Source organism: Sciurus vulgaris, assembly GCF_902686455.1.
Source record: "Sciurus vulgaris genome assembly, chromosome: 2".
Lineage (NCBI taxonomy): Eukaryota > Metazoa > Chordata > Mammalia > Rodentia > Sciuridae > Sciurus > Sciurus vulgaris.
In genome coordinates, this window is record NC_136462.1 from 30,756,768 (window position 1) to 30,781,970 (window position 25,203).

The window sequence follows — 25,203 nt, forward strand, 5'->3', positions numbered from 1 at the left end:
GTAGCAAGTTTGATTTCTCATTTGTTACATGGTACCCTCTTATTCCTGGTTTCACTTTTCAAGGGTTCAGTTACCCTTAGTTAACTGCTATCTCAAAATATTAAGTAGGAAAATTCCAGAATGCTTAACCACTGAGCCACATTCCCAGCCCTTTTTTATTTTGAGACAGGATCTTGCTAAGTTGCTGATGCTGACTTTGAACTTGCAGTCTTCCTGCCTCAGCCTCCCCAGCCACTGGAATTACAGGTGTGCACCATTGCACCCTGCTTGTTATTGTATTGTTGTTGTTGTTGTATTGTTGTTGTTGTTGTTATTATTGGCATAATTTGACCTTAGGGAAAAGTGTAGAAAAGGGAAGTGCTTTTATCTACCCCATTAAGCTGTTATATCTGGAATAGTTAGGGGTTTTTTGCTGCTCACAAGAGCAGCTCTATTCAACATTACTTGGGAGGATGGGTACTAGAGATTGGACCTATAGCATTGTGAGCTATATCCCCAGCCCTTTTTATTTTGAGACAAGGTTTGACTAAATTGCTGAGGCTGGTCTCAAACTTTTGATCCTCCTGTCTTAGCATCCAGAGTCACTGGGATATAGGCATGCACCACTGCATCCAGCTATTTTACTTAATTTGAAATTGTTTTTATAGTCTTAATTTCCCCTCTCCTCATGCACATATTTTCCCAAAACAGCCATTGACTTTTTCAGTATAACCATTTTAATTACAACCTCTAATCCTTCTGTGCCAAAAGGTAGGTGTATCCACTGCAAGATAGCATGGTTATTCCAACATCAACTTTTCCATCTTATCTGTCCCACCAATATTGTTCATTGGCCTAACTGACCCAGCTCAGGGTCACTTGTACACCCTGCATGAATTAACTCCATTGATGTTGTCTGCTCCCATTATAGCTAATGGCACTGACTCAACCTTCCATGTGCTTGCTGCTAAGCCAGCCCATACTGCTCTAGCACCCGTAGCAATGCCTGTGCGTGAAACCAACCCTTGGGCCCATGCCCCTGATGCTGCTAACAAGGAAATTGCAGCCACTCGTCCGGGTAAGGTGGCCACAGATGGTGGTGAGGATTCTGGGATCAGATAAGTGGCCCTGATTCTAATATCAGCCAGTTACCTAGTGGGAACTAAGGAAAAAATCCTTTTAGAAAAAGTGTGTTCCCTCCTGGAAACAAATCATTAGTAAGAAAGAATACTGATGGTGAGGAACAAAGGAGATTACAGCAATAGAGAACAGAGCCACCCATAGGGCTTTTATAAAATAGATTCCTGAGCCCCATCTCCAGAGAATCTATCACCACATTTGGCAATATGCATACATGCCAATTGGAAAAGGAGGGGATCCTGCCTCCTGCAATGGTAGGCCTACAAAAAGTGCACCGATTTTATTTTCTGTGTTTACTAGTTTTCCTGTAATGAATATCTATTAACTATAAAACCAAAAAATTTGTAAATAGCAATAGTCTTTCACCAGAAAGACAACATACAGCTGGAAACCAGACAGGGGCCAGCAAACTATGGCCAGGTCACTGGTTATTTTCTTTTTGCCCTGTTAGAGCAAAGAAGGATCCCTCAAGCCTTTTAGAACATGGCGTGCTAATTTCTTTACCTTGGATGAACCATATCAGCAAGGTGGGGTTCCCAACACCAGCCAGCTGCCTTGGTTCAGTGCATTTGAGTCATATCTAAACAGCTTCTCAACATAGCTGAGAGCAGAATGGTCTGACAGGTTCTCTTTGTCCTATCACAAAATCTCTTCAGCTGATAATACTTTCCTCCCATCTGCCAGAACCACAAAGTGACCCATTAGGGGGACTTGTCCCACATATTAGAGTCCTTCAAATAACCAAGGTTATAATATGAGAAAAGAGGCCAATAACTCTTCTTTTGTCTGTCTTCATCTTCCTCACTCCAGGGACTGAGTGGGCTCAATCTTCTGGTGCTGCCTCTCCAGGTCTCTTCCACGGTGGTCATAGACGTACTCCCTCTGAGGCTGACCGCTGGTTAGAAGAAGTGTCGAAGAGTGTCCGAGCCCAGCAGCCCCAGGCCTCAGCTGCCCCCTTGCAGCCAGTTCTCCAGCCTCCTCCACCCACTGCCATTTCCCAGCCAGCACCGCCTTTCCAAGGGAACGCATTCCTCACCTCTCAGCCCGTGCCAGTGGGTGTGGTCCCACCCCTGCCACCAGCCTTTGTCCCTGCCCAATCCTATCCTGTGGCCAATGGGATGTCCTATCCAGCCCCTAATGTGCCTGTGGTGGGCATCACCCCCTCACAGATGGTAGCCAATGTGTTTGGCACTGCAGGCCATCCTCAGACCACTCATCCCCATCAATCACCCAGCCTGGTCAAGCAACAGACATTCCCTCAGTATGAGACAAGCAGTGCTACCACCAGTCCCTTCTTTAAGCCTCCTGCTCAGCACCTCAACGGTTCTGCAGCTTTCAATGGTGTAGACGATGGCAGGTTGGCCTCAGGAGACAAGCACACAGAGGTTCCTGCAGGCACCTGCCCAGTGGATCCTTTTGAAGCCCAGTGGGCTGCATTAGAAAGCAAGTCCAAGCAGCGTACTAATCCCTCCCCTACCAACCCATTCTCCAGTGACTTACAGAAGACATTTGAAATTGAACTTTAAGCAATCTCTCTGGCTTATGGGTCTTGTCTGTACCTAGGTAAAAGCAGGGGTGGAGGTCAAAGGAGCAAAAAAGACTTTATTCCTGATCAGTATACTTTTCACTAATCCCAAACGCCCCAAGGAACAAGTCCAGGCAGTGAGGGGTGATTTTGAAAGAAGTGAAGAAAGCCATTCCTAGCAAAGACTGTCTTGCAGCTAAGCTAAAGTCAAGAAAATGTTGTGCTCTCTAAACCCTCTTCCCTTGCCCTCTTACAATACTCTGACAATAGAAAGGCCAAAGTATCTGAACAGGAATCTGTATTGAAAGCACATTTACAGGAATAAAAGCAAAACAATCTCCCTTTACTTTTCAGGCCATTCCCCTGCCTCCTCCTAGTACTGACCTGTCTTAAAGATCAAGAGTGGTCTGTGCTTAGGCCGGGAAGAGAGGCAGAGGGTGCTGCCAGAATTCCTGGGAGGGCACATCAGCAACTATCCAGCAGAGCTATATTTTGGGGGTAAAGTTACGCTTCCATTTTGAGTAACAGAATAAATATTATAAATATATATCAAAAAAGCCAAAATCTTTATTTTTGTGCATTTAGAATATTTTAAATAGTTATCAATATTAAAAAATTGTATGAGTTGTAAGTAATCTTGCCAAAAGTAAAAGGTTAGTTGTAAGAAATTGTACATAAGATTGATTTATCATTGATGCCTATTGAAATAAAAAGAGAAAGGGTTGGAGTTGCAGACAGGATCCCTAGCTTGTTCGCTATCATTCATTGTAAGTAGCACATTGCAACAACAATCATGCTTATGACCAATATGTTCACTAGATTGTAGTTTAAAGAAGAAAGCAGTATTGTCCTGGTTTTAAACCTATGTTGAAATTCTAATGTCATTATTTTAATGGAATCAATCTAAATATGTTCTAGAAAATATGTATTTTATATATTGTTGCAATTTCCTTATGTTAATTCTTTACTGTTTAACACTAAGGTGACAATGACATAATCATCCACAAAAGGGAACACAGGTTACTGTGTTGGTTTGTAATGTGGGTCTTACTGGGTTTTGTCCTTTAAATATTGTTCCCACAAGTTTCGTAGGATGGGGATTCTGATTTTATTAGTTTTGTGTATGTGCTCCCACCTCCCCGCCCCTTTTTGGTGAGCAGATCATCCCATTGCCAGTTGCAGCCACTTGACCTCGGGTAACAACATGAGATCCCATCTCATTTTTACTTTTGAACGTTGGCCTTACAATCAACTGTAAGTTATATATATATACATATATATATATATATATATATATTTGTACTGATGAGAATTTATAATCTGCTTTAACAAAATAAATGTTCGTGGTAGAAGTTTTTGTCCATGAAGGACTGTTTTTATTTTCCTTTTATTTACAAATGAGTTTTGCTTTTAGTTCTCTTTGGTATTATTTTTCTCTCCACTCTGCTCTTCCTGCAGATTCCTAGTTTAGTAGCCAGAGATCTTTTATTGGGACTTATATCCTAAAAATTCACATTTTTATTTGTACTTAAGAGTTGCCAACAGTATCAAAGCCTAACGTCAGATTCTTGATGCTTGGCACATGGTCTGGAATAATAGGCTTCACCCAGGAGCTGGCTGGAAAGGCAGAATCTCAGCCCCATCCTGGGGCTGGAGTAGTACCTCCTGACTTTGGCTACATGTTAGAATTACCTGAGGAGCTTTTAAAATGCTAATGCCTAGAGCTGGGGGTGTAACTCAGTAGTAAAGCTCATACTTATCATGTGAGAGCCCCCACCCCCAGAGTGCACACACAAATTTGAATGCCCAGCCTATACACAAGACAAATCAGTTTCAGTTGCTGGGCAGGGTGGTCAGGGGACCCTAAGTTCAGTGACCCTGGAAGAGTGTTGAGAACCTTTGGTCTTGAGTAAGTTTGGCTCTCTCCTCTAAACTTAGCCACTATTCTGGGACTAGTTCTAAAATGGGCTAGCTCAAAAGAGCTAGCTGTTTTCAGATGTACCTTCTAAAGTATGTGTGCTAATAGGCCAAATTCTGGTTTCATTAAATTAGGAAATCTGTGAAATTTTTCCATTTCTATAGCAAAATAGCCATGATAAATGAAAAGCGATGCATCTCAGTACTTTTTTTTAATGGAAAGAGACAATGTCTGCCCCTGGCCCACGTTTCTTTTGTTGAACAAGAGGTAGACCAGGAAGTATCACCCATGAGACATTTGTCTATTCCAGACAGTGTGTTGGTACTAAAAGATACCTTTCAGAGCTTTGATCCCTGTAATGCTTGTCTTTCCTCTGTTAAAAAATAACCTTTGTTACTAGGCAGTCCTCTGGAAGATTCATAGAAGAAAGGTAAATGAAATAGGACTTGGAAGCTCCTTGAATCAAGACCTCTTGTTTCAGCATTGAGGAATTAGAAATTCTCAGAGGTAAAGAATGACTTCCTCCAACTCAAATCATTTCTAAACCACTTCCCTTTTGCCCTCGTGCCCCACCCACTGGGTCCTCATCCTGCTAATGCTGTTTTTAACAATAGTCTGATCTTTCTCTGGCAGCAAACATTCTGCTTCACAGATTTCCAGTTAAGGAAGAGAGGCTTCTCATTGTCACTGCAGAGCAGGTCGGTCAGCTTTACAAAGGAGTCAGATGAACCTTCACAGCCAGCTTTCCCTGTCAGCCTCAGGAATGGGGTCCAGCTTCCCAATGAAGTAAGCAGCTTTTCCAATTTTTTCATGCTCAGATGACAATATCAACTGTGGCTCTTTCATTCCTAATCCCTATACTGAGGCCTTATATTCCACTTTGCTAAGAGGTTTCACCAGCATTATGTTCTTGACCCTATGGGATTTGAAGCTGACGGCTACACTCCTTCGAAAGAGCAATGGACCACTGTTTGATCTCACGTGAGACTCAGTTTCAGCACAGAATACTTCCCTGGTAGCAGGAGTCGGCATCCCAGTTACAAGGCAGGTGTTAACTTTGAGACCATTACACACCTCTCTGCCCAGCTTTAAATCAAGTGAAAGCCCTGACAGTTTGCTTAAAGTGCTGACATGACACTTGGTGTTTCATATTTTAGAGCACTTCAGATTTTTGGATCAGGGATGCCTAACTGGTAAAGTCTGCAAATATTCCAAAATCTGAAACACTTCTGGTCCCAGCATTTCAGACAAGGAATTCTCAACCTATAACAGAACTTACAAAGGGAAGTTGTAGAGAAAAGGTTGTCCCTTCTTCAAACAGATTCCTCTTCTTGACAACTCAGCAGCAGCCATCTGTAATCAGAGACACAGGCACTCCCGAGAGGAGGCTGGTCATGGCAGCTGCCGAAGCATAACACTGGGTGGGTGTCTGAAAGGGCCAGTGTCTCTGGAATATGATGCCAGCCAGAGAGAGGAGGCTGATTCCATCTTCCGTCTCACAGAGGATTGTTCAGAGCGGAGGTAGCCTTCACCCCTGCTGCCAGATGGGTTGAGTGTGTGGCTGGGAACGGGAACAGCTGGCACAACAGAAGCTGGAGTAATACTCATTGCCACAGAGCTGAGCCTGCAGGATCAATTCACAGTTGGCCAGCTCTGGCTGGTCGATGCATTCTCTGCTGGGGTCTCTGGGCTGTGCGGCCAGTGCTAGAGAACAATAGGGGAGAGGCTTAGGCAGCACTGTGTGCATTGTGGACTCTCACCACCCTGTGCACAAGCTCAAGGAGCAATTAAGAGTTTCCACCCAGTTGTTGGCCGCATTTCACCCAGTGCTCATCCTGTTGTTACTATTTGTGGCCTTGGCCCAGTGCATAGCCCTTCCCAAACTCCAAGAATTATCAACTGGATGATTAAACATCTCTTCAAGTTAACTCTCTACCTTTGAGAGCCAATGAGCTAAATGACAACTGCCTTGGCTTCTAGTTTGGAAGGAAGAGTGGGCAGGATCAGCTTTCAGTAAAATTTGACTTGACAAGACCTGTATTTTCTTCTCTCTTTTACTGCTGGGATCCTCCAACCCCCCAAAGTTTTGTGCCTTCAATATCCTCAACTAGGGCAGGGGGTGCAGCTCAGTGGTAGAGCACGTGCTAGCATGTATACGGCCTGGGTTCCATCCCAAACACCACAAAAAATATGTATATAACTAAGCTATTTTATAATATACATATATTTTATACACTAAGTATATATCTCCCCAGCTTCTCTTAGTCATCTAGATTCCCATATTTCTAGTTTTTCTACTTCTCCCAGTGAAAGTAATGAATATGACAGGAAAAGTCTTGTTAGCAGTTGCTCAAATGCCAAAGCCCTTGTTGTCTCCCCGTCTATCTTTTCTAGAAGTTTCTTATATCATCCTAGGCATCATCAATAAGGCTGAGTGGTCTTATTGAATAAGGTCTCTTCTTTCTGAAGGGGTTCTTAACAGCTCAGCTCCACTTAGAACTGAGTAGCACCTTCCCTAAGGCCAGGACTCCCAGAGATAGGGAACATTCATCCTCTCCTGTTTCCTCACAAGATGACAAGGAAAAGCCCAACCTAACCTGCAAATGGCCTTAGAAAGATTTGATAATAACCAGAGGACTAACTACCTCCATTAATATGAATAACAAGGTCATTTATGCATATTTTCTAAAAATCCGTAAATTTGATGTCACCTTTATCTGAGCTTCTGCATCAGGTCTATGAGGAACAGGCTGCTTTGCCCAGGACACTATCCTGATTCAGTCCCTCAGTGAACCAGGACTGAGGGAGAACTGAGTGAGCAGAGTTCCCCTCTTCCTTTTCCATAGAGCTCTAATGAGTGAGCATTAAAACTGTCACTTATTCCAAGATGTACTTCTTTTCACATCTCTCAAATTGGTCTGCACATTGATGGTGGTGTCTTGCCACTGTCATTTAATGGGCAGCATCACTTTTCATACTGATACCACCCTACAATGTAGTACTTCAGTTGTTGAAATATGAAAACTCAGGAGGAGCAAGAGCTGGAGAATGAGGCTAAAATATCAAATTGGTGAGTAATTATACTTCATTACAGGTATAATAGTTCGGGGGGGATGATTAATCATGAGGAGTCAAAAAAATATGAGTTCTAGTCCCAGTTGGGCCACTAATCTGTATGACTAGTGGAAACATCCCTTAATCTCTCTAGGTACCTGTCTCATTTGTAAAAAGTGACGCCAACCCTGCCCTCTCCTTTCTGGTTATATGCTGACAAATGGCCAAAGAGGTACTTTTCAGTCATTGGACCGCTTTCTGCCACACTGATTAGAATGGGCAGAGTTTAGTGTGGTCTATTGGCCATAAGTATTAAAACAAAATTCCATTCAATCATTTTTCAGAATAAAAGTGCAAGTCTAAATGGCAGTGCTTGACATCTATGAGGCCATGAGCAGTGCACAGCAGGAGCACTGTTTCCTTCTTCACCTTGCTTCAAGGGGCGAGGCCACTCACTCTGCAGGGTGAAGCCCTTGCCTGAGTCACATGACCAGAAACTGGCAGAGCATTTGAACTAGAGTCCCTCACACTGCTAAGCCTGCACCCTTCTGCAACTCCCAACCAGCCGGGCCCCAATAGTGAGCAAATGACCTAGGGAACATGCCCTCCCACCCTGGTAGGTAGGCATTCTTACCCACTGGGGCCACCTTCACCTCTGTGCTACGGCTGACTGCCTGGCTTCCACGGTAGGCACTGCATGTATAAGAGCCCTCATCCCTGGCCCGCAAGTTGTGGATCAGTAGTGTGCCATCTGAGGACTGGTGTATACGGTGGCCATCAGCCTGCACTGGCAGCCCATTCCTGCAGGGGAAAGGACACTGAGTGAGCTGTCCAGGGCTTCTGGTCTTCAGGCCCTAGGAAAATGGAAGGTGGAGGGATGAGGTAATCAAATGTGATTGACCATTCTAGAGCCAATCCTCCCCTTGAGGGCAAGCAGATCACCCTTGTCTCAAGGAAGAGAGGGAACAGGCATGCCAAAACAGTAGGAGACCATTCTCCATGCAACATTACACAAGTGAGATAAACACAAAGTAACCATGCCCATGTAAGTCACTGTAAATTCACCTCTATCCACAAAGGAATCACACCCTAGCTCTTCATTGAAAAAGCCACTAGGCCCTATGCTGGGTTAGCCCACACAGTACTGAATGCTCCCTGCCCCAAGGCACTGGGGAGAGGGTGCTGTGGTTCAGGGGACCCTTCCCTGAGAGAGATGGCAGTAGGGGCAGCTACTGGCCAAGCAAGAGGGAAACCGATGTGGGGATGTACAGCACTTGACTAGCATGCTCAAATCCCTGGGTTCACCCCCAGCAACACACACAACACACAGGAGCTTGAAGGAAGGAAGACCACAGCCACAGCAAGGGCAAGGGAATGCAGGAGGAAATATACACCTCAAGGTGGCAGAGGGCAGCAACTAGTCAGCTGGCGGAGAGATGGTGGAACTGCCTGGGGCTGGCCGGGAAAGAGCATCTAAGGAAGTGGGTGCTGCCTTGGTGCACACAGGGTAGATGATGTGAGCAGTAAAATAGAGGGGTTTGGATGAAGGTCGGATATGGGAGGGAGTGGAGGGGAAGCAATCAGGCTTGCATCACTGGGTGATGGTGATGTCCCTCTAACCCGGGGAGACCGAGGGCAGTGGGTGAGAAGTGGGTATTGAAGTCATGTTCCACCATTTCCAATCAATGTCCCTGTGAGATACCAGGGTGTGTCACACCTGAGGTCTGAAGCACAAGAGTCCAAACCCAGATGTGTAGCAGCAGAAGGTGGTGGACCAAGGAAGCGTGCCTCTCCAAGACTGTCCCAGGTAAAGTCACAGTGAGACCACCAAAGACAGAGCTTGAGGCATACCAACAGACAGTTTCCTAGAGCCAGGGAAAGAGCATTTCAAGGAGCGAGTGGTCAGCAGAACAACACTGCTGCAGATCATGTAAGGACTGAGATGGTCCTGTGGTGATGGGAACAAGGAGGTGGTCGGTGGCCTTAAACAGGGCATGTCCCGAGAACAGGGGCTGGATCTGAGGAGTGTGATGAACAGGTAGAGACAACTAGGTTAGACAGCTGTGCTATGAAGGGGACACTAACACTGAAGCCCCTGGCACCAAGGTCACACAGGAGACCCAATCAATATTCCCACCAGTGTGCAGCCCATTCCCATATCAGCATCCTCTCTAAAATACCTACCTTTGGCACTTGCTGCCTCCCCTTCCATGACTCTTCCAGATCCGAAGCAACCTCCCCTCCTCTACACGGACAGCACTTGGGACTCCTCTTTGGGAGCCTCTGAGACACAGAGCCAGCTCTTGCTTGGGAGTGCACCAGGGCTTAAATGACCCCAAAATTCACAGAACCTAACATAATCCTGACATATTCCAGGGACTGGAGGCAGGGGGAGTTTGTTAAATGAACAGAAGACCAATTGATCTGGAATAAAAGACCACTGAAGCCCCCCCCAAAGTTGAATGTAGCACAGTGGGGGAGATTGGCCACCCAGGGGTATATGGCAATGTCTGGAGACATTTTCTTTATTGGGGGGTTGAACTCAGAGGCACTCGACTACTGAGCCACATCTCCAGCCATTTTTTATATTTTATTTAGAGACAGGGCCTCACTTTTGCTGAATCTGGCTTTGAACTCCCAATTCTCCTGCCTTAACCTCCTGAGCCTCTGGGATTACAGGTGTGTGCCATCACACCTGGCCTGGAGACATTTTCTACTTGTCACAACCTGGACACGTGGCTACTGGCAGCTAGTAGGTACATATTCTTGCTGCTGCTAAATATCCTGCAATGCACAGGACTCAAACAACCAAACTTACCTGGTCCAAAAGTCAGTAATGCTTAGCTTAAGAAACCCTGGTATAGCCCAACTAGTGGAAAAGCAAGCTGTCCCATAGGGCTCCATTGTGTAGGGTGAGGGTGCTATACCCTCCACCCCAGGCCTGGGAGAAGGATGAAGATAGGCACTGAAGTGGTGGTGACAGCAATGGCCCTTGCAGAGAGGTAGACCATCCACACCAAAGGTTGTAAGGGCAGGGACTTTCTGGAATAAAGCTTTACCTGGACCATCTGATGTTCACGCTGTCTCCTGCCACCACACACAGTAGCCTGGCTGTGTCTCCCTCTGGTACTGTCACAGTAGGAGGCAACCCTGTGATTGTCAGTTCCCCTGGGCACAGGAAGAAACACTGTCAGACGCTAAACAAATCTGGCCCCACCATGCCACATGACCTCAAAGGCCACTGGCCCCACTTAGAACTGCCATCTTACTCAGAACTCTAAGCTGGACCCAGCGCTGGTCCCGGTCCTGCCCATTAAAAGCAACACAGGTGTAGAAGCCACCATCTTCCATAGCCACTCCACTGATGACCAGAGAACCATCAGGCTGTAGCTGGTGTCTGGAGACCAAGCACAGTGAGCTGGCTTCAGCCTAAGGGGTCAGCAAGGGGTCGGGGAGAGAGGAATGAGCTAAGAGGTTGAGCAGCCCTGCTGTCCAGTGAGGTCTAGCCAATGAGCCAGTAGGCCTCAGGCCCTCACCACCTCCTGCTGCCAGCACTTACTGCAAAAACACGTGGCTTTTAGCCTCATGATAAATTTCTCTAAGTTTTTGGATGTAAAATAATTCTGGTTTGAGTTTCTAGTATGTGCCATTCTTGAGTAGGGTCGAATACTGGTTCTGCCACCTGTGAGCAATGTGGCATATCATGTAAGGACTATGTAAATGGAAAGAAAAGATCACCTGCCTCCATCAGTATGGCTCCTTTGAAGATTATGAGGGAAAAGCCTAAGTGCTCAACAAATGTTAGCAATTATGATTCGGACTCCATTGCCTCCCTCACCCATTGCCTCCGTCAGCCCACTTCTTATTTCTGTCCATCAACCACACTCTGGAAAGGATCGGAGACCCAGATGTTGACCCACCCCAGGAGCCCTGTGCGCCCAGCTCCAGCTCTGAGGAGTGTGGGACTCCTGCTCAGGCCTCCACAGGATGGTGTGGGGCTGGAGGCAGAACAGGAGGGCAGGGAGCAGCGGGATGAACCTGGGAGAGGAGAGGGGCTGCCCATCTCTCTGCCACTCGATGGTCGGGGGAGGGAAGCCTTCAGCACGGCAGGGCAACCGGATTCGCTGACCTGGACTGGTGTCCACCACCCCAGGCTGTGTCCGGTCCAGATGCAGCCTACAAAACAAGCCACCCACAGCCATGAGAGTCCCTTGCAGCTGCCTCCCCAACTCCTATGGGGGCCTCTGCATGACCTTTCTCCTCCTCCATCCAGATTCAGCTTCCTATACTCATCTCTGTGTTCTGCTTAGGACACAAATCAGTAACTGGGGTTAGTTTAGCCCCATGGCTGGCTAAACACACCCATCACCTCCATCTGTCTTCTCTCTACCCCACACATTTGCTACCAGGTTCTTGACTTGGGCACCCCCTCAACCCTCCACACCCCCTCTGTAAACTGAACCAACCCTCAAGGTCTTCTTCCTCCAAGCTGGCTGGACTCTAGCTCTGGATGCTCTGCCCTTCCCTTAATCCCCGAGTCCCCAGCCTGGAGAGCTGCTAGGGGCAAGAGCTGCCCTTCCTCTCCACGAGGTCCAGCTCAGACAGCCACGTTTCTCATCCTCACCTCACAAAGCCCCGTGGCAATATATACCTTTCCCCCCTCTCGTCCACCAAGAGCAGGTGGGAGAGGCTGAGGGGCAAGATGGCATTGCTGAGTTGTTACCTGGTTGCAGGCCGTGGGTGTGAGGAGGAGACAGCCGCCAGACCCCCAGAATCCCCCCTTAGGCTGAAGTCCTGAGAACTGTGGCCCAGGACTGGGTTCCTGGTCTGAGGAAAGTGCCTCAGCTCAGTCTCAGACAGCACCACCATGTCATTGCCTGTCATGAGGTCAGGAGAAGCAAGGTGTGAGCAGTGGGGAGAAGGGAGTGGAAGGAAGGGGAGAAGTGAGAGCCACAGGGTGGTTCCTGCTACCAAGTGGAGTTGGCCCACAGAAGCACCTGAGGACTCTCCAATATAGGGGCGGCCTTAGCACAGGCCCTCCCATCCAGTCCCACTCTGGGGCCTGTGAGACCTGTGATATGAAGCTGGATCTTCTGGGAGTCGTGGCCTAGTCTGTTGCTGCCACAGCTATAGATGCCAGCATCCTCCGCCTGCAGGGAGCTGATGACCAGGGAGCCATCAGACTGCAACTGGTGCCTGAATTGAAAGAGGGGGAAATGCAAGCTCAGGGCTCCTGAGGGCAACAAGTTCTCCCTCAGGCCCCAGTGCTGCTACTGGAGTGGACCACAGCCCTGCAGAGCCCACGTACCTCTGTCCCAGGAGAGGTCAGAGGGGCTGCTGTGGGGGAAGACTCACTCACACAAACACACCTGTCAGAGGAGAGGAGATGGCCATCTTTCTGCCACCCAGCCTGTGGTTCCAAGGAGGTGTCACTGGGACAGAAGAGCTGCACCATCTGCCCCAGGGCTGCCTTCACCAGGAAGGGCTGTGAACCTGTCAAGCTAATCCTGAAGAAGAAAGGTGAGGATCTGCCTCCTGGCATCAGAGCACCACAACAGACAGCTTGTCACAGACACTTGTGGGGCCACAGAGTTCCATGGGAAGCCAACTTCAGAAGCCCCTGGGACTTGGGACTCCACCCCCTCCCAACCAGCCCTCCATGCCCCAGGTGCTGCCCGCAGCCTGCTCTTTCAAGAGCAAATGGCATGAAGTCCAGGGGCTGAGAGGAGGCCAGGGAGTGACCCCCACACAAGATTCACATAGGTGGCTAGACTACATGCTTGACCTGTGGCCTGTGAAGTTTTGTTTTTTTAATTTTTTCATTTTTTCAAATCCCTCATTAATTATGACCCAGTCCCAAGAGCAATAATGAAAGGAACCCACAACAAATCCAGGAGAGCTGCAGGGCAGGAGATGACATCACCATTTGACAGGTAAAGAAACTAAGGCCCAGAGAAGCTGGGTGACTTGCCAAAGGTCATGAAGCCATTAAGGTTTTCCAGCTAGACAGGCCCTGGATACTGGCAAGATCTGATGGAGAACCCAAAAGCTGGCATTTACACCCATGTCTCATGGGGTCTCTGAAGCCTCAGCTTCCTCACCCACAGAATGAAGGTAAAAAGGCCCACCAGGCAGGGCTGTCTGGGGATCAGAAGTTAGGGACGGAAGACAGCCAGCACAGCCCGGGCTGGGCACTCTATCCTTCTACCTTGGGAAGGTGGGCCTCACCTGTAGGAGGAACTGTGAGAGGGTGGCACTTGCTGTCTGGCATTCCCACCCAGTCCAGGGGTCCTGGGACCAAGCTCCTGGCCCCCAGCCTGTTCTCCAAAGGTGGCCTCCCCACGTCTGAGCTCTTGTTCTCCCCGCCAGAGGCCACCAGAAGACAAGGGCGGTCTTGGAGCAGTAGCTCCTGTCGTGTGCCGACCAGGATCCTGCGGGTCTCCAGAACTGCTGCTGTGGCCATCTGTGTGTGTGCTCGGGCCAGAGACCCCAGGCTCAGGATGGTGGGGTCCACGTTGGGGTCCCCGACAGTTACTGATGCACTCCTGCTCCGATGCAAAGTTATTGGCATTGCCATGACAGCCACCATACCAGAAGCGGTTACACTGACCCACAGATGCAATGAAGTACCAACGGGCAGCCCAGTCTGCACAGGAGCCGTGGGCACTGGGCAGCAGGCACTGCACAGGGTAGGCTAGAAGGGGGAAGGGGTGAGACAGGTTACTAAAGTGGCCAATGAAACCTGCACCCACCACCCCCTCAGCCTTGGACTTGGGAACCACATCCTTCTCAGTTTATGGAGTGTGGCTACAATCCTGCCTGGGCCACTGACCAGGCCCTGGGAACACAAAAGCCTTCAGAGTGTCCACTGCACAGACTTACCCCAGTCTAGGCCAGGGCAGCTGTCAGCTCCCTTGGCCAGCTTGCTCTTGCCCCGTCCCACCTGGACCCCCTAGTTAGAGCTTACCATGCCCACCCTGGTGGGTCTGTGACAATACCCTGCAAAGAGCCCACCCTTGTCCCCAGGCCTCTACACCAGCCTACCCATTCTAACAGCCCTCCCAACCAGCATGGCCTGCTCCACCTCAACTTTCAGATGTGACCATGGCTACCCATCCAGGTGTCCAGCCTTCTGCAAAGCCCTGACCACCAGCCTGTCTAACTTTTGATATCTCCATGGTGGCCCCGGGCAGTTCTACCCATGCATCCTATGCTCCAGCCTCAATGACTTCCCCAGCCCCAGCACTCTCTCCAAGACTGTTCCTGCTGCCCCACCACAGGGCAAGGGAAGTTCAAAGCTACCCCTGCCCCTTCCCAACACTGCTTACCCTGACACTGTCTCTACTTCAGGAGGAGGCTGACTTCCAGGCACAGGATTGGCCGCCTTTTTTCTTGGGATCCTGCCTTACCATCTTTTCTAACTCCCAAAGCAGCCAGAATGCCTCAAGTACAATCGTGGATCCAAGAACAATCTGGCACTGTTTTCTGGCCTGGCCTCTAGTAGGCACTCAGGTATTTGTGGGAGGAATGAACGAACCAATAGGAAGGTCTTTGTCTCTGGGTGGGGGTAGGAGTGTGGGATGCAGTGAAACTAGAGGCCACTCTCTGGGAAGGATGAGAAGAGTGTGTCCACTCACCATAGCTGGGCTGGCCCACGCAGCCCTCCCCAAGGGGGCCAGTTGCAGAGGCCACATTGTCATAGCAACAGCCAAACTGGGAGCCCCGGCACTCACTGGGCTCATTCTGCTGGGCCTGGGGCCTGTGGGCCTCAGGAACCTGGAGAGAAAGCTGAGGACTGAGGAGCTGAAAATGAGTCTGGCTCTTGGTGAGGACCCTGGGCTGCCTGGGGAAGGGCAGTAAGAATGAGGAAGAGACAGGAATTCAAGTCCAAGGTGCATAGCCTCAGTGTGGGGGTGATCAGAGACCAGCCGGCTTGCTGAACTTTCCTGCACCAAGGTCAAAGCTAGAAAGATCCTGGGACAAGTAGCACGGAGCAAACCAAGGACAGGCTTCCTACCCCTCCCATGTGAGCCAGACACTTACCATGGAAGGCACTGCCTGGGACCCTGGTCTGCTCCCAGATCTTGTGCAGCCAGCCTGCTGGGGCCCCTCAGCCACAGACACCCCATCGGGACAGCACCCATATCTAGGCAGACAGCACACAGCACCCCTCACTGCCCAGCCCTGACCCTGGCTTCCAGGGACAGCTCTGAGACTCCCTGCACGGAGGGTGGGGCTCCAACAAGGGGAGACCCCTGGTGCAGAGCTGTGCAGAGCTGTGCAGAGCATACCATTCCGTGTGTCCCTGTCTCTGCCCATGTCCGCTGCCACTTTGCAGCTGCCATGGAGGGCAACAGTCAGCAGAGCTGCAGCCCTGAAAACTGATGCTTGACTCACACATCCTACCACAAATCCAAGAAGGGGAATCCATCTGTGCCTGCTAAGAGAGCAGACGCCCAAGGAGCTTTTGCAAAATAATAGCAGATGGCAGACAGGGCAGATGGGGGGTTAAAAGAAGCCCATCGTTTATCTCACCTCCACCAACTGGGTGGTGGGAAGCAAGCCTCCATGCCAGTTGCTAACTTATTCACCCTCACATTAAATACCCCCCAACACACACACCCTCACCCCCGCCACCATTGTTCCCAGTTCTCAAAAGAGGAGGCCAAGGTCAGAGTTTAAGTAACTTGCCTTAAGTCACCCATTACACAGCTAGGAGGTGGCTGAGCTGACAACCACCCCCAGGCTGCTGACTCCAAAACCTGAGCCCTTACCATGCGAGGCCCTGAGGGGCATCTGCCCAGGGCAAGCCTGGGAAGGAGCAAAACCAAACCCAGGGCATTTGGCAGAGAGTAGAATGGCAGCCCCTCTCTGCAAGGCGGGAGTGGGTGGGGGTGCTGGGAACGGGTCAGCGTTTGTCCAGCTTCACACTGGGTTCCCTGTACCTGGTTTGGATTGAGAGAGAGCTAGACCCAGTCCTAGAGCTAGAATCATCCCTCTGGCCTCTCCAAGCCTCTGGCTTCCTTTCCACAGGCTGCCTCCAGCAGGGAAAGCAGGAGGTTGTGTCCCAGCTCCAAGCCAAGGCCCCAAGAGTACACAATCAGGACAGCTCAGAGACAAAACCCAGGGAGCCCTAACCCTGAGCCCTGCAAACCCACCCTCCCTTTTTCTGGGTGAAAATATGACCCACCCACAGGCCAAGTCCCACCTTTTTTTTGACCTGGTAAAGAGGAAGCTGTCCCCAGCACCTACCTGCTCTGCTGACATGAGGCCCCAGTCCCTGGACAGCCTTGCCACTGTGGCCCAAGAGACGCTGTGTGGCCATCTGGGCAGCACCCATGGGAACTGTGCCTGCAGTCACTAGTCCCTGAGCCAGAACTTGGGGGCAGCCAGTGTGGGGACTGCTGCAGAGAGAGAACTGGGCCCAGGGCTGACACGTGGAAGCCCTGGTCCCTTCTGGGGTTGCTCTGGGCCCAGGGTTGCTCCTGTGCAGCCCAACGCTGGTCTCTAGAGTCTATAAAGAAAAGCAAAAGTCACACTGATGTGTCCACCTGGCTCCTCTCCCTCCATTTGTGTCCACATCGAACCTACTTTTCTCCATTCCCCTAAACCACTCCCTCAGCCATTGGTGCATCCCCCACCCTGACCTTCTCCTCCAGGTCCCACCCACTCAGACACAAAGGTAATGAGCCCTGGGTAGGCAGCCGAGGCCCAGCTTCTCACCTGAGACTTCCGGAGGACCCAAAGGCATCCAGGGATCCCTGGGACCAGCATGCAAGTTCTGTACACTGGGAACCTCTGCACGGAACCAAGACAATGGGCGTAGAGGGAGGCAGAGCCCAGCAAAAAGAAGTACCAAATATGAAATGAGCATCCCAACCACAAAAGGCAAAATATGGTAGTTTGTTTTGTTTTGTTTTTAAACTGGGCTGAGGGTATAGCTTAGTGGTGAAGCACTTGCCAAGCATGCTCAAGGCTCTGGGTTGGATCCCCAACACACACACACACACAATCCTCAAAAAAAAAAAAAAAAAAAAAAAAAAGTGGAACAATGAAAAGATAAATAATCCAATTTTTAAAATGAGCAAAGAACGTAGACATTTCCCCAAACAGCCAAGCATATGAAAAGATGTTCATCATTGCTTATCATTAAGAAATGCAATCAAAACCACAATGAGACAACACTTGGCCCCACTAGGATGTCTATATGTAAAAAAGTCTGAAATAACAACATTAATACCACCAAAATTGTACCCTTTTAAAGAGTTAACTGTATATTATATAAATTTGACCTCACTATAAAAAGTTCCATATTAAGGGCTGGGGTTGTGGCTCAGTGGTAGAGTGTTTGGCTAGCACATGTGAGGCACTGGGTTCAATCCTCAGCACCACATAAAAATAGATGAATAAAATAAAGGTATTGTGTCTATCTACAACCAAAAATATTTTTTAATTCCATATTAATAAAAGTGAAAAATAACTCAAATGTAGAAAAGTTAGATGGTAGGTTTGTGGCTGCTCCCCATATATATTTTTTTCTAATTTTCTACAGTAAGCACGTTAGTATGTAACAGTAATATTCCCCTTCTACATGGATATAGCTTGCCAGTCCCCAGGAATATTGAAAATAATAATTTAGGATTGGATGATACCAATAAGTGTGTGGTAAAATCAATTTTATTTCTTAACATAGCCAGGCCAGAACCTGGGATGAGGCTGATTTACATTTTCTGCCATTTCTGTATCTCCCACAGTCTAGTGCCCACCTTACCTCTGGCCCCGAGTTCATAGCCTTGGAATCTCTGCCCATTGTCCCTTGGTCACCTCAAATTTAAACGCATCTCTGCCAAGCCTGTCCTGCCCTCTAGCTTCTCCTTACATGACTCTTCCATTCTGCAGGCTTAACTCAGGCCAGGGCCTGGACAGCAAGCCCTTGGGGGCCAGCTTCTGCTTTCATTCCCACCATTTTTGTTTTAATCAGTGCTGGTGACAGAACCCAGGGCCTCATGCATGAAAGGTCCCAGAGTTCTTTCCAGTGCAGGAATTCCTGCAGTCAGCTCCCACAGACTCCTGCATCCCATCTGTCTCCACGCTGGTCTGATCCTCAGGCAGGGGCCACGTTTGTACTCCTAAATTTCATGGCATCACTCTCCAGCTCCAAATAGTCAGTGTCTCCCCTGGGCCTTTCCAGTCCCAAGCCTGAGGCCCTCCATCATTCAACCAGCCCGAAAAGCATCACCCCACCCCCAGGGCTGGTCTCACAGCTCCAGGGCACTTAAAATAAGACTAGAATGACTGAGGAACTGAGTTTTCAATTTCATTTCATTGCAAACAACTAAATTTTAAATTTTAAAATCAATATTGATTCATTTATTGGAAAACATTTAAGTATGTTTGTACTAACTTGAGCTCCAAATTTCATGAAATCTAATTATAGATCAAGCATTCTGGTGAAAATTTTGCATCTGACTTAATATGAGCCATAAGTATAAATTACACACTAAATTTTGAAGACAGTTTTTTTTTTTTTTTTGGGGGGGGGAGGGGGGTGCTGGGGATTGAACCCAGGGCCTTGTGCTTACAAGGCAAGCACTCTACCAACTGGAAGACAGTTTTGTTTTTTTGTTTTTTTTAAGTCTTGTAAAAGAGGATGCAAGGGCTAGAGTACATCCCAGTGGTAAAGCACTTGCCTAGCACACACAAGGCCCTGGGGTTAATCCCCGGTACTTCAAAAAGAGAGAGAGAGAATGCCAACTCAAACATTTTTATGTTGAGCCAGGCATACTTAACAAGACCTTGTCTCAAAAAATAAGAAGGATCAGGGATGTAGCTCAGTGGCAAAGTGCCCCTGAGGTCAATCTACAGTACCAAAGGGGGAAAAAATGCTGAATACATACCGAAAATATTTATATTGGATCAAATAAAATATATTCTTTTTTGTTTGTTTTGTGGTTGGAGATGGAACCCAGGGACACTCTTATCATTGAGCTAAATCCCTAGCCTTTTTAAAAATTTTTATTTTGAAACAGGTTTTCACTAAGTTGCCTGGGCTGGCCTTGAACTTGCAGCCCTGAGGACAGAACCCAGGGCCATATACATGCAAGGCAAGTGCTCTTCCCCTGAACTTCACTTTCAGGTCACCGTTTGCTTTTTTAATGTAACTCTAAAAAATCTGAAATGACATACATGACTTAGACTACTTCCTTTGAAGAGCACTGCTCTAGGGTCTAGAAAGAAGAGGAAGCAGAGAGAGCACTGGACACCGAATCCTCGGTAGATCTCCTCAAGGGACACCCCAGACCATTCCCCTTCCTTCTGGCACACACCAGTAGGCACTATGGCCTTAATTACTCATAACGCCAAAAGCCACCTAAATTCTACATGATCACCCCTGTGGACTTCTCTGGAAGCCCTAGAAATTATGAGGATGGAAAATGTTCACAGAAAATATAACAAAGGGGAAGAAACACAATCAAAATTACATACACATTCCAGGGAAACACCCTAAAGATGAATCCCATTAATGGATGGGGTTAAAGGCAATTTTAATTCTTCTTTATATACTACATTCTAATTTCTCCAAGTTTTCTACGCTGAACATACATTGCTATTTTTATAAAAATGATGTATGTCCTTTCTCTTACCTCCCTTTCCTGCTTTACTGTGTGCCCCCTGAGTCCCTGGGCAGGCTCAAGACTGCCTCTTCCTGGAAGCTACCAGGGCCCTGGGCAGCAGAGTAGCTTCACCCAGAGCCCCACACCTGGGAGTCCCAAGTGTCTTCCTGCTGGTAAGGCCAGAAGCCAGAGCCAGGCCCAGGCCCAAGCTCTGGTCCTGGGGACCCTCCAGATGGTCACTGAGACCAGGCCTGCCCACACAGGCTTACTATCACCACTGCCACCTACGCTTTCCACCAAACTCTCCACATGCTCAGGAACTGTGCCCTGGGACCCACCGTGGACTGACAGAGAGGTGCTTGCTGAGGGCCACACAACTGGTCAGCCTAGAGTAGATGAAATGCTCTACTGTGGACTCAGATATTGGTTCTTAGCCCCCCTGCCATATGCCTCCACTGCTGTCCTGTTGTCCCCACCTCAAGGTCTCAATAGTCCAGAGTCCCCATCACTAGCACTTGAAAATCAAACACCTTTCTACGATACCCTACCCTTCAGCTCACCCATAACCCACCCCCTTCCTCAATGTCCCATCTGCACACCAGCAAGAGCTGGCCGTGCCCTTCCTTCCACGGGCCCTCCTGCCTGGACACCCCTCCTCCCCCACCCCCACCCTGCACCCAGGCATTCAACACACAAGCACTGAGTAGGTCCCTCCGGCGAGCCGCGTTCTGTGGGGGGCACAGGAGGAATAAGGAAGTCATGGACTATGGGAAGCCGTCCTTATTTAGCAGAATCAGACTAGGTTGAGCCATGGGACCCGGAGGCCTGGCTTCTAGGAACTGCCGGGAAGCATGAAGTGCTGCGTGGGAGTGGTTCCCTGTCTCCTTCTAGCATTTTCCCCTAAGAGAATGGCCTCCCTACCTCCACCCTATCCTGTCCATCACAGAAGAGGCTCCTCCCAGTCCTGGCCCCCTTTACCTGTATATTATACATGAAGGAGAGTTGGGCGCCTGCATGTTGTAAGAGGCCAGAGCTGGTATGGCCGGACCCCTCACGCCCCTCACATAAAAAGAGCATTGGCTCTCATGTGTTCATGGAGTAGATAAGTTTTTTGGGTAATAGACAGAAAAACCACCAACATCCTCCTCCAGCAGTTAACCCTTTCCTCTTCCACGTGGGACGAGGCAGAGAGGACCCCCACACTGGACTCCACCCTTGAAGAGCCTATAGCTAGTAGGACTAAGAGGCCGAACGCCAACCACCATGGCAGCCTGCCGGGAGGGACACAGACACGAGGGCATGCTGGGGGCGCGGGCGCCAGGGGGAGGCCTCCCCGTGGAGGAAAGCAGGCTGGCTTCCATGGTTGCAGAGATGGACTCTGCGAGGCAAAGGCTTCAGCAGACACAGAGGCGGAGAGGGCAGTCAGGGGCCCGCACCCCACAAGCAAAGGCCCCCGCAGGAGAGCAGCTTGGTTTGCAGTGAGTGGGAAAGTCAGTCCGCGGCCCTCCCTCCGTCCTCACCCTGAGGAAGATGGCAGGGCTGCCGGTTACAGAGCTCCGCCTCCATGGGCTTCGGCTGCTGCAGGCTCCTACAGTGGCTGGGCGGCCCAATGGCACACACCACCTGTCGCCTCCGAGTCCCAGAGCTGCAGCTCTTGGAGCACTAGGGCCCGAGGGTGGGAGTGGGGAGATAGAGACTCTAAGGCTGGGACACCCACAAGGAAGAGGGGAAAGGGAAGGTGCCCCATGGTGCACACCAGATCCAAGCAGGAGGAACCAGGGCTGGTCAGCAGGTATGGGAAGGGACACTCACGAGACCCCAGGCACCAACGTGCCAGGCCTGGTCACTGAGGAGGGGACAGGCTTCACGCACACAGGGCTCAGTGAGGGGTGGCTGGTCCTCCAAGGAGCACGCTGAGGCATGGAGCAGAGACCCCTCATCACCCCGGCAAGTAACACTCCGCCTCTGGATGCCAACACCACAGGTGACAGAGCACTGCAAGGACAGGCCGTCAGCAGGAACTGCCCCAGACCAGGGGACATCAGCCTGGCATGGAGGGCATACCCATCCCATTGCCTGTCAGACCTAGAGAGGCTGTCACTCCCCTGAGGTCACACAGTCTGACCATGGCAGCCAACACCAGGTCACACCCCTTCATTTGTAACTTGAGTATGTGTAGGTGCTGAAGCAATGACCAGCAGCCCCAGTCCCTGGGAGCCCCTTCCTTGCCCTCAAACTACATGACCAGTTGCTTCTTCGGGCCAAGGCAAAGTCTTCCCTACCCAGCCTGGGATTCTAGAGAAGGGGGAAGAGTCCAGGAACAGAATCCAGGAACCTGCTTCTAGTCCCAGCCCTGGTCACAGCTCCAAGACAACCACCTATGTCCTCCCTGGATCTCAGTTTTCACAGCAGAGGACAAGCCTTCCAGCCCCGCCTGCTGCTGCCCAGGCCTAAGACCCAGCTATTGGTTTCCAGCCCAGCCTGGCTGGGGCCCAGGAACTCACCTCTCCCCAGGGCTCCACGCTCCAGGCTGCACAGCGCTGCAGGTTGCAGGCCTGTGTGGTCGCGGGCTTCCCAGGCAGGCCTGCGCACGCAGCCTCCTCGGCTGCCTCCTGGCCACCAGCCCCATCAGACAAGACACAGTAGACAGAGCGGGACTGGGAGCCACCTCCACAGGAGGCTGAGCAGGGCGCCCATGGCCCTGCCGTCCAGCTGGTGGGGATGGGAATTGGGTAAGGCTGGACTGGGAGCAGCAGCTCACACACAGGAGCAGACTGAGGACCCTACCTCCAGCTCCACCCACCCTTTGACCATCGTGGCCTGTGAGGGTGGGGACAGAGAGTTCTGCACAAAGATCACCAAGCAGGCCCTCCCAGGCATGTCCCCACTATTCATCTGAGGGACCCTGACAACTCAGAGCCTGGCCACTGCTCCTCAGCTTCCCTATCCTCCCTCATCCCAAATCCCTTCTCCTTCTCACCAGGTCCCTATTGCCCCAGCCAGACACATTCCCTGTGACCAACCTTCCATGGAAAAGTCTTAGATGCACTGGGCTCCCCCATGTGTGGCCCTGGAGGAAAGGATGACCCCCACACACCATGCAAAGCCAAGCCCACCACCATCTCCCAAGGACAGCAGCCACCAAGGCCAGGTGGTAGCATTGCAGGAGCCTGTGGCCCAGATTACCTGTTCCCACACACACGCTGCGCCCCAGCACGGCGCCAGACTCCGGGCCGGTGCAGGTAAGAGATCCTTTGTGCACGAACAAAGGCATTGCCAATGCCGACAGTCCCTTAGCCAGACCCCTGACTCGCCCCTAGCATCTGCCAAGCTAAGCCCCCAGTGGCTCAGACAGGGACCTCCAGGACTATCCCCAGCCTGGGCATTCTGAGTACTGCATGGGCACACGAGGGTGGAGAGAACAGCCCTGGCCTCATGCGCAGGGCCCTCCACTGCCACAGCTGCGCGGAGCCCTGGGCCCCCAGCCTTTGTTTACTCCAAAAGCACCCGAGAGACACCCCTCCCTTCCCACCCAGGTTCTGGGGCCCCACGTGAGTGGAAGGGGCCCATGAGGGCCTCACCGCTTGGTCTGCGGGCAAGGCTGAGGGTTACAGGGGTGGCGGTCAGCTGGCCGAGGCTGGCGCTGGCACAGGTGGTCGGGGTAGGCCTCATTGTCGATGGTGCAAAACACCAGGCGGGACTGGTGACCTGCAAGGGGTCAGAGCCAAGGAGGGCAGCCGTCAGTCAACCCTCGGGAAATGCTCTCTCCAGGCTAGGCACTGCTCTGGACTTGGCCCACAGGTCATCCTCATTAAGCCTCGGCTGACACTCTGAGGTGGGCGCAATCATCATCCCCAATTTACAGACGAGGAAACCAAGGCTCAGAGTTTTAGCTGAGAGTGACAGCTGTGCCTGACACCTGGTCCTCAGCTACTGGCCTGGCCTCTACTCCCAATGGAATATGCTAAAGTCCTCCCTCTTAGCTGAGGTGTGGGGTCCTGCATGGAATTCTACAGACCCCCGGTTGTCCCTAAGGTGACCTTACAACATGAGATTTCTCACCTACTTGTCCTCACCGCCCCCTGCCTAGGGGACTGCCTTGGGGAGAGAGAAGGCTGCTCCCTGCCCACCTGTGAGGCAGCGAGCAGTGCCTCGAACCCAGGACCCACTCTCCTCCCCCAGCTGCTGGTGCTCACCGCCACCACACGGGGCACTGCAGTCGCTCCATGAGCCGTGGCTCCAGCTGAAGACGCCCGGGTGAGGGCTGCCCAGGGGCAGGTGGTACTCGAAGTGCACACCGGGGTTAGGCTCCTGGCTGAGGAGCTGTGCGGGAGGGTCCTTGCTGAGGTCAGGCCGTCCCTCTGGCCAGCCTCAGGCCAAGTCTCCCAACCCAGCTCTGTGCAAGGCCCTGTGCAACCCAGGTCCCTGCTCACCTCAATGACCAGGGGCTCTGAGGTGGGACCCCGGGCCTGGAGCCGCTCAGGGGCCAGGTCCCCCTCGGTACCCCGCTCGTACTGCAGGATGGTGCTGGCCACTGGCAGGGCCTGGGCGGCCTCGATGGTCCAGTGCCCATTGAGATAGTACTCGCCACGGATGTTCTTCACCGCTGTGCAGGGACAAGTGCCTTAGCCCAGGGGGCAGAGGCTCCTCCAACGCAGCCCAGCTCAGCCAGCACCCAAACTGTTGCCTCACCCAGGAAATTTCTGCTAGCAGCAGCCTCCTCGATGCGGATGCTGGTGGCTCCCATGGGAACGATGAAGATCTGGTTGTAGCCTAGTGGGCAGAGATGCAGGGGTGGGGGTCTGAGCTACTCTCCTCTGGCGCCACTCAGACCACAGGAAGGAGCTGCCCTGAGGGTACAAGTGCTAAGAAGCACAGAGGCAGGGAGGGGGAGACAGGCAGGCTGGGCTGCTTGGGGGGTCAGTGTTCCTGGCAGAGGAAAAAGCTTTATGAAGGCCAGAGAGGCAGGAAGG

General features: G+C 50.7%; 2 protein-coding genes across 29 annotated transcripts in view; one reads left to right on the top strand and one right to left on the bottom strand.

The window, feature by feature from the left end:
• The window catches only part of NUMB (NUMB endocytic adaptor protein), a 167,296-nt gene extending 163,285 nt beyond the window's left edge, over positions 1-4,011 (top strand). For 20 of the 22 annotated variants that reach the window (XM_079129778.1, XM_079129781.1, XM_079129779.1 and 17 more), the window contains 2 exons: positions 911-1,057; positions 1,930-4,011. In XM_079129778.1, the coding sequence (XP_078985904.1) occupies positions 911-1,057; positions 1,930-2,645 (863 nt within the window). In that variant the 3' untranslated portion in view covers positions 2,646-4,011. The remainder of the gene's footprint in view (positions 1-910; positions 1,058-1,929) is intronic. The other 2 variants (XM_079129776.1, XM_079129777.1) reach the window with 1 other exon arrangement.
• Positions 4,012-4,992: 981 nt separating this feature from the next.
• The window catches only part of PAPLN (papilin, proteoglycan like sulfated glycoprotein), a 32,241-nt gene continuing 12,030 nt past the window's right edge, over positions 4,993-25,203 (bottom strand). For 2 of the 7 annotated variants that reach the window (XM_079129741.1, XM_079129742.1), the window contains exons 8-28: positions 24,923-25,003; positions 24,664-24,836; positions 24,427-24,553; positions 23,812-23,938; positions 23,417-23,482; positions 22,735-22,942; positions 22,043-22,225; positions 21,751-21,892; positions 17,340-17,414; positions 16,869-17,130; positions 15,660-15,762; positions 15,254-15,404; positions 13,845-14,310; positions 12,986-13,123; positions 12,688-12,812; positions 12,340-12,493; positions 11,655-11,792; positions 10,886-11,013; positions 10,676-10,784; positions 8,251-8,417; positions 4,993-6,266 (exon numbers count right to left, since the gene is read on the bottom strand). In XM_079129741.1, the coding sequence (XP_078985867.1) occupies positions 6,091-6,266; positions 8,251-8,417; positions 10,676-10,784; positions 10,886-11,013; positions 11,655-11,792; positions 12,340-12,493; positions 12,688-12,812; positions 12,986-13,123; positions 13,845-14,310; positions 15,254-15,404; positions 15,660-15,762; positions 16,869-17,130; positions 17,340-17,414; positions 21,751-21,892; positions 22,043-22,225; positions 22,735-22,942; positions 23,417-23,482; positions 23,812-23,938; positions 24,427-24,553; positions 24,664-24,836; positions 24,923-25,003 (3,299 nt within the window). In that variant the 3' untranslated portion in view covers positions 4,993-6,090. The other 5 variants (XM_079129743.1, XM_079129745.1, XM_079129744.1 and 2 more) reach the window with 5 other exon arrangements.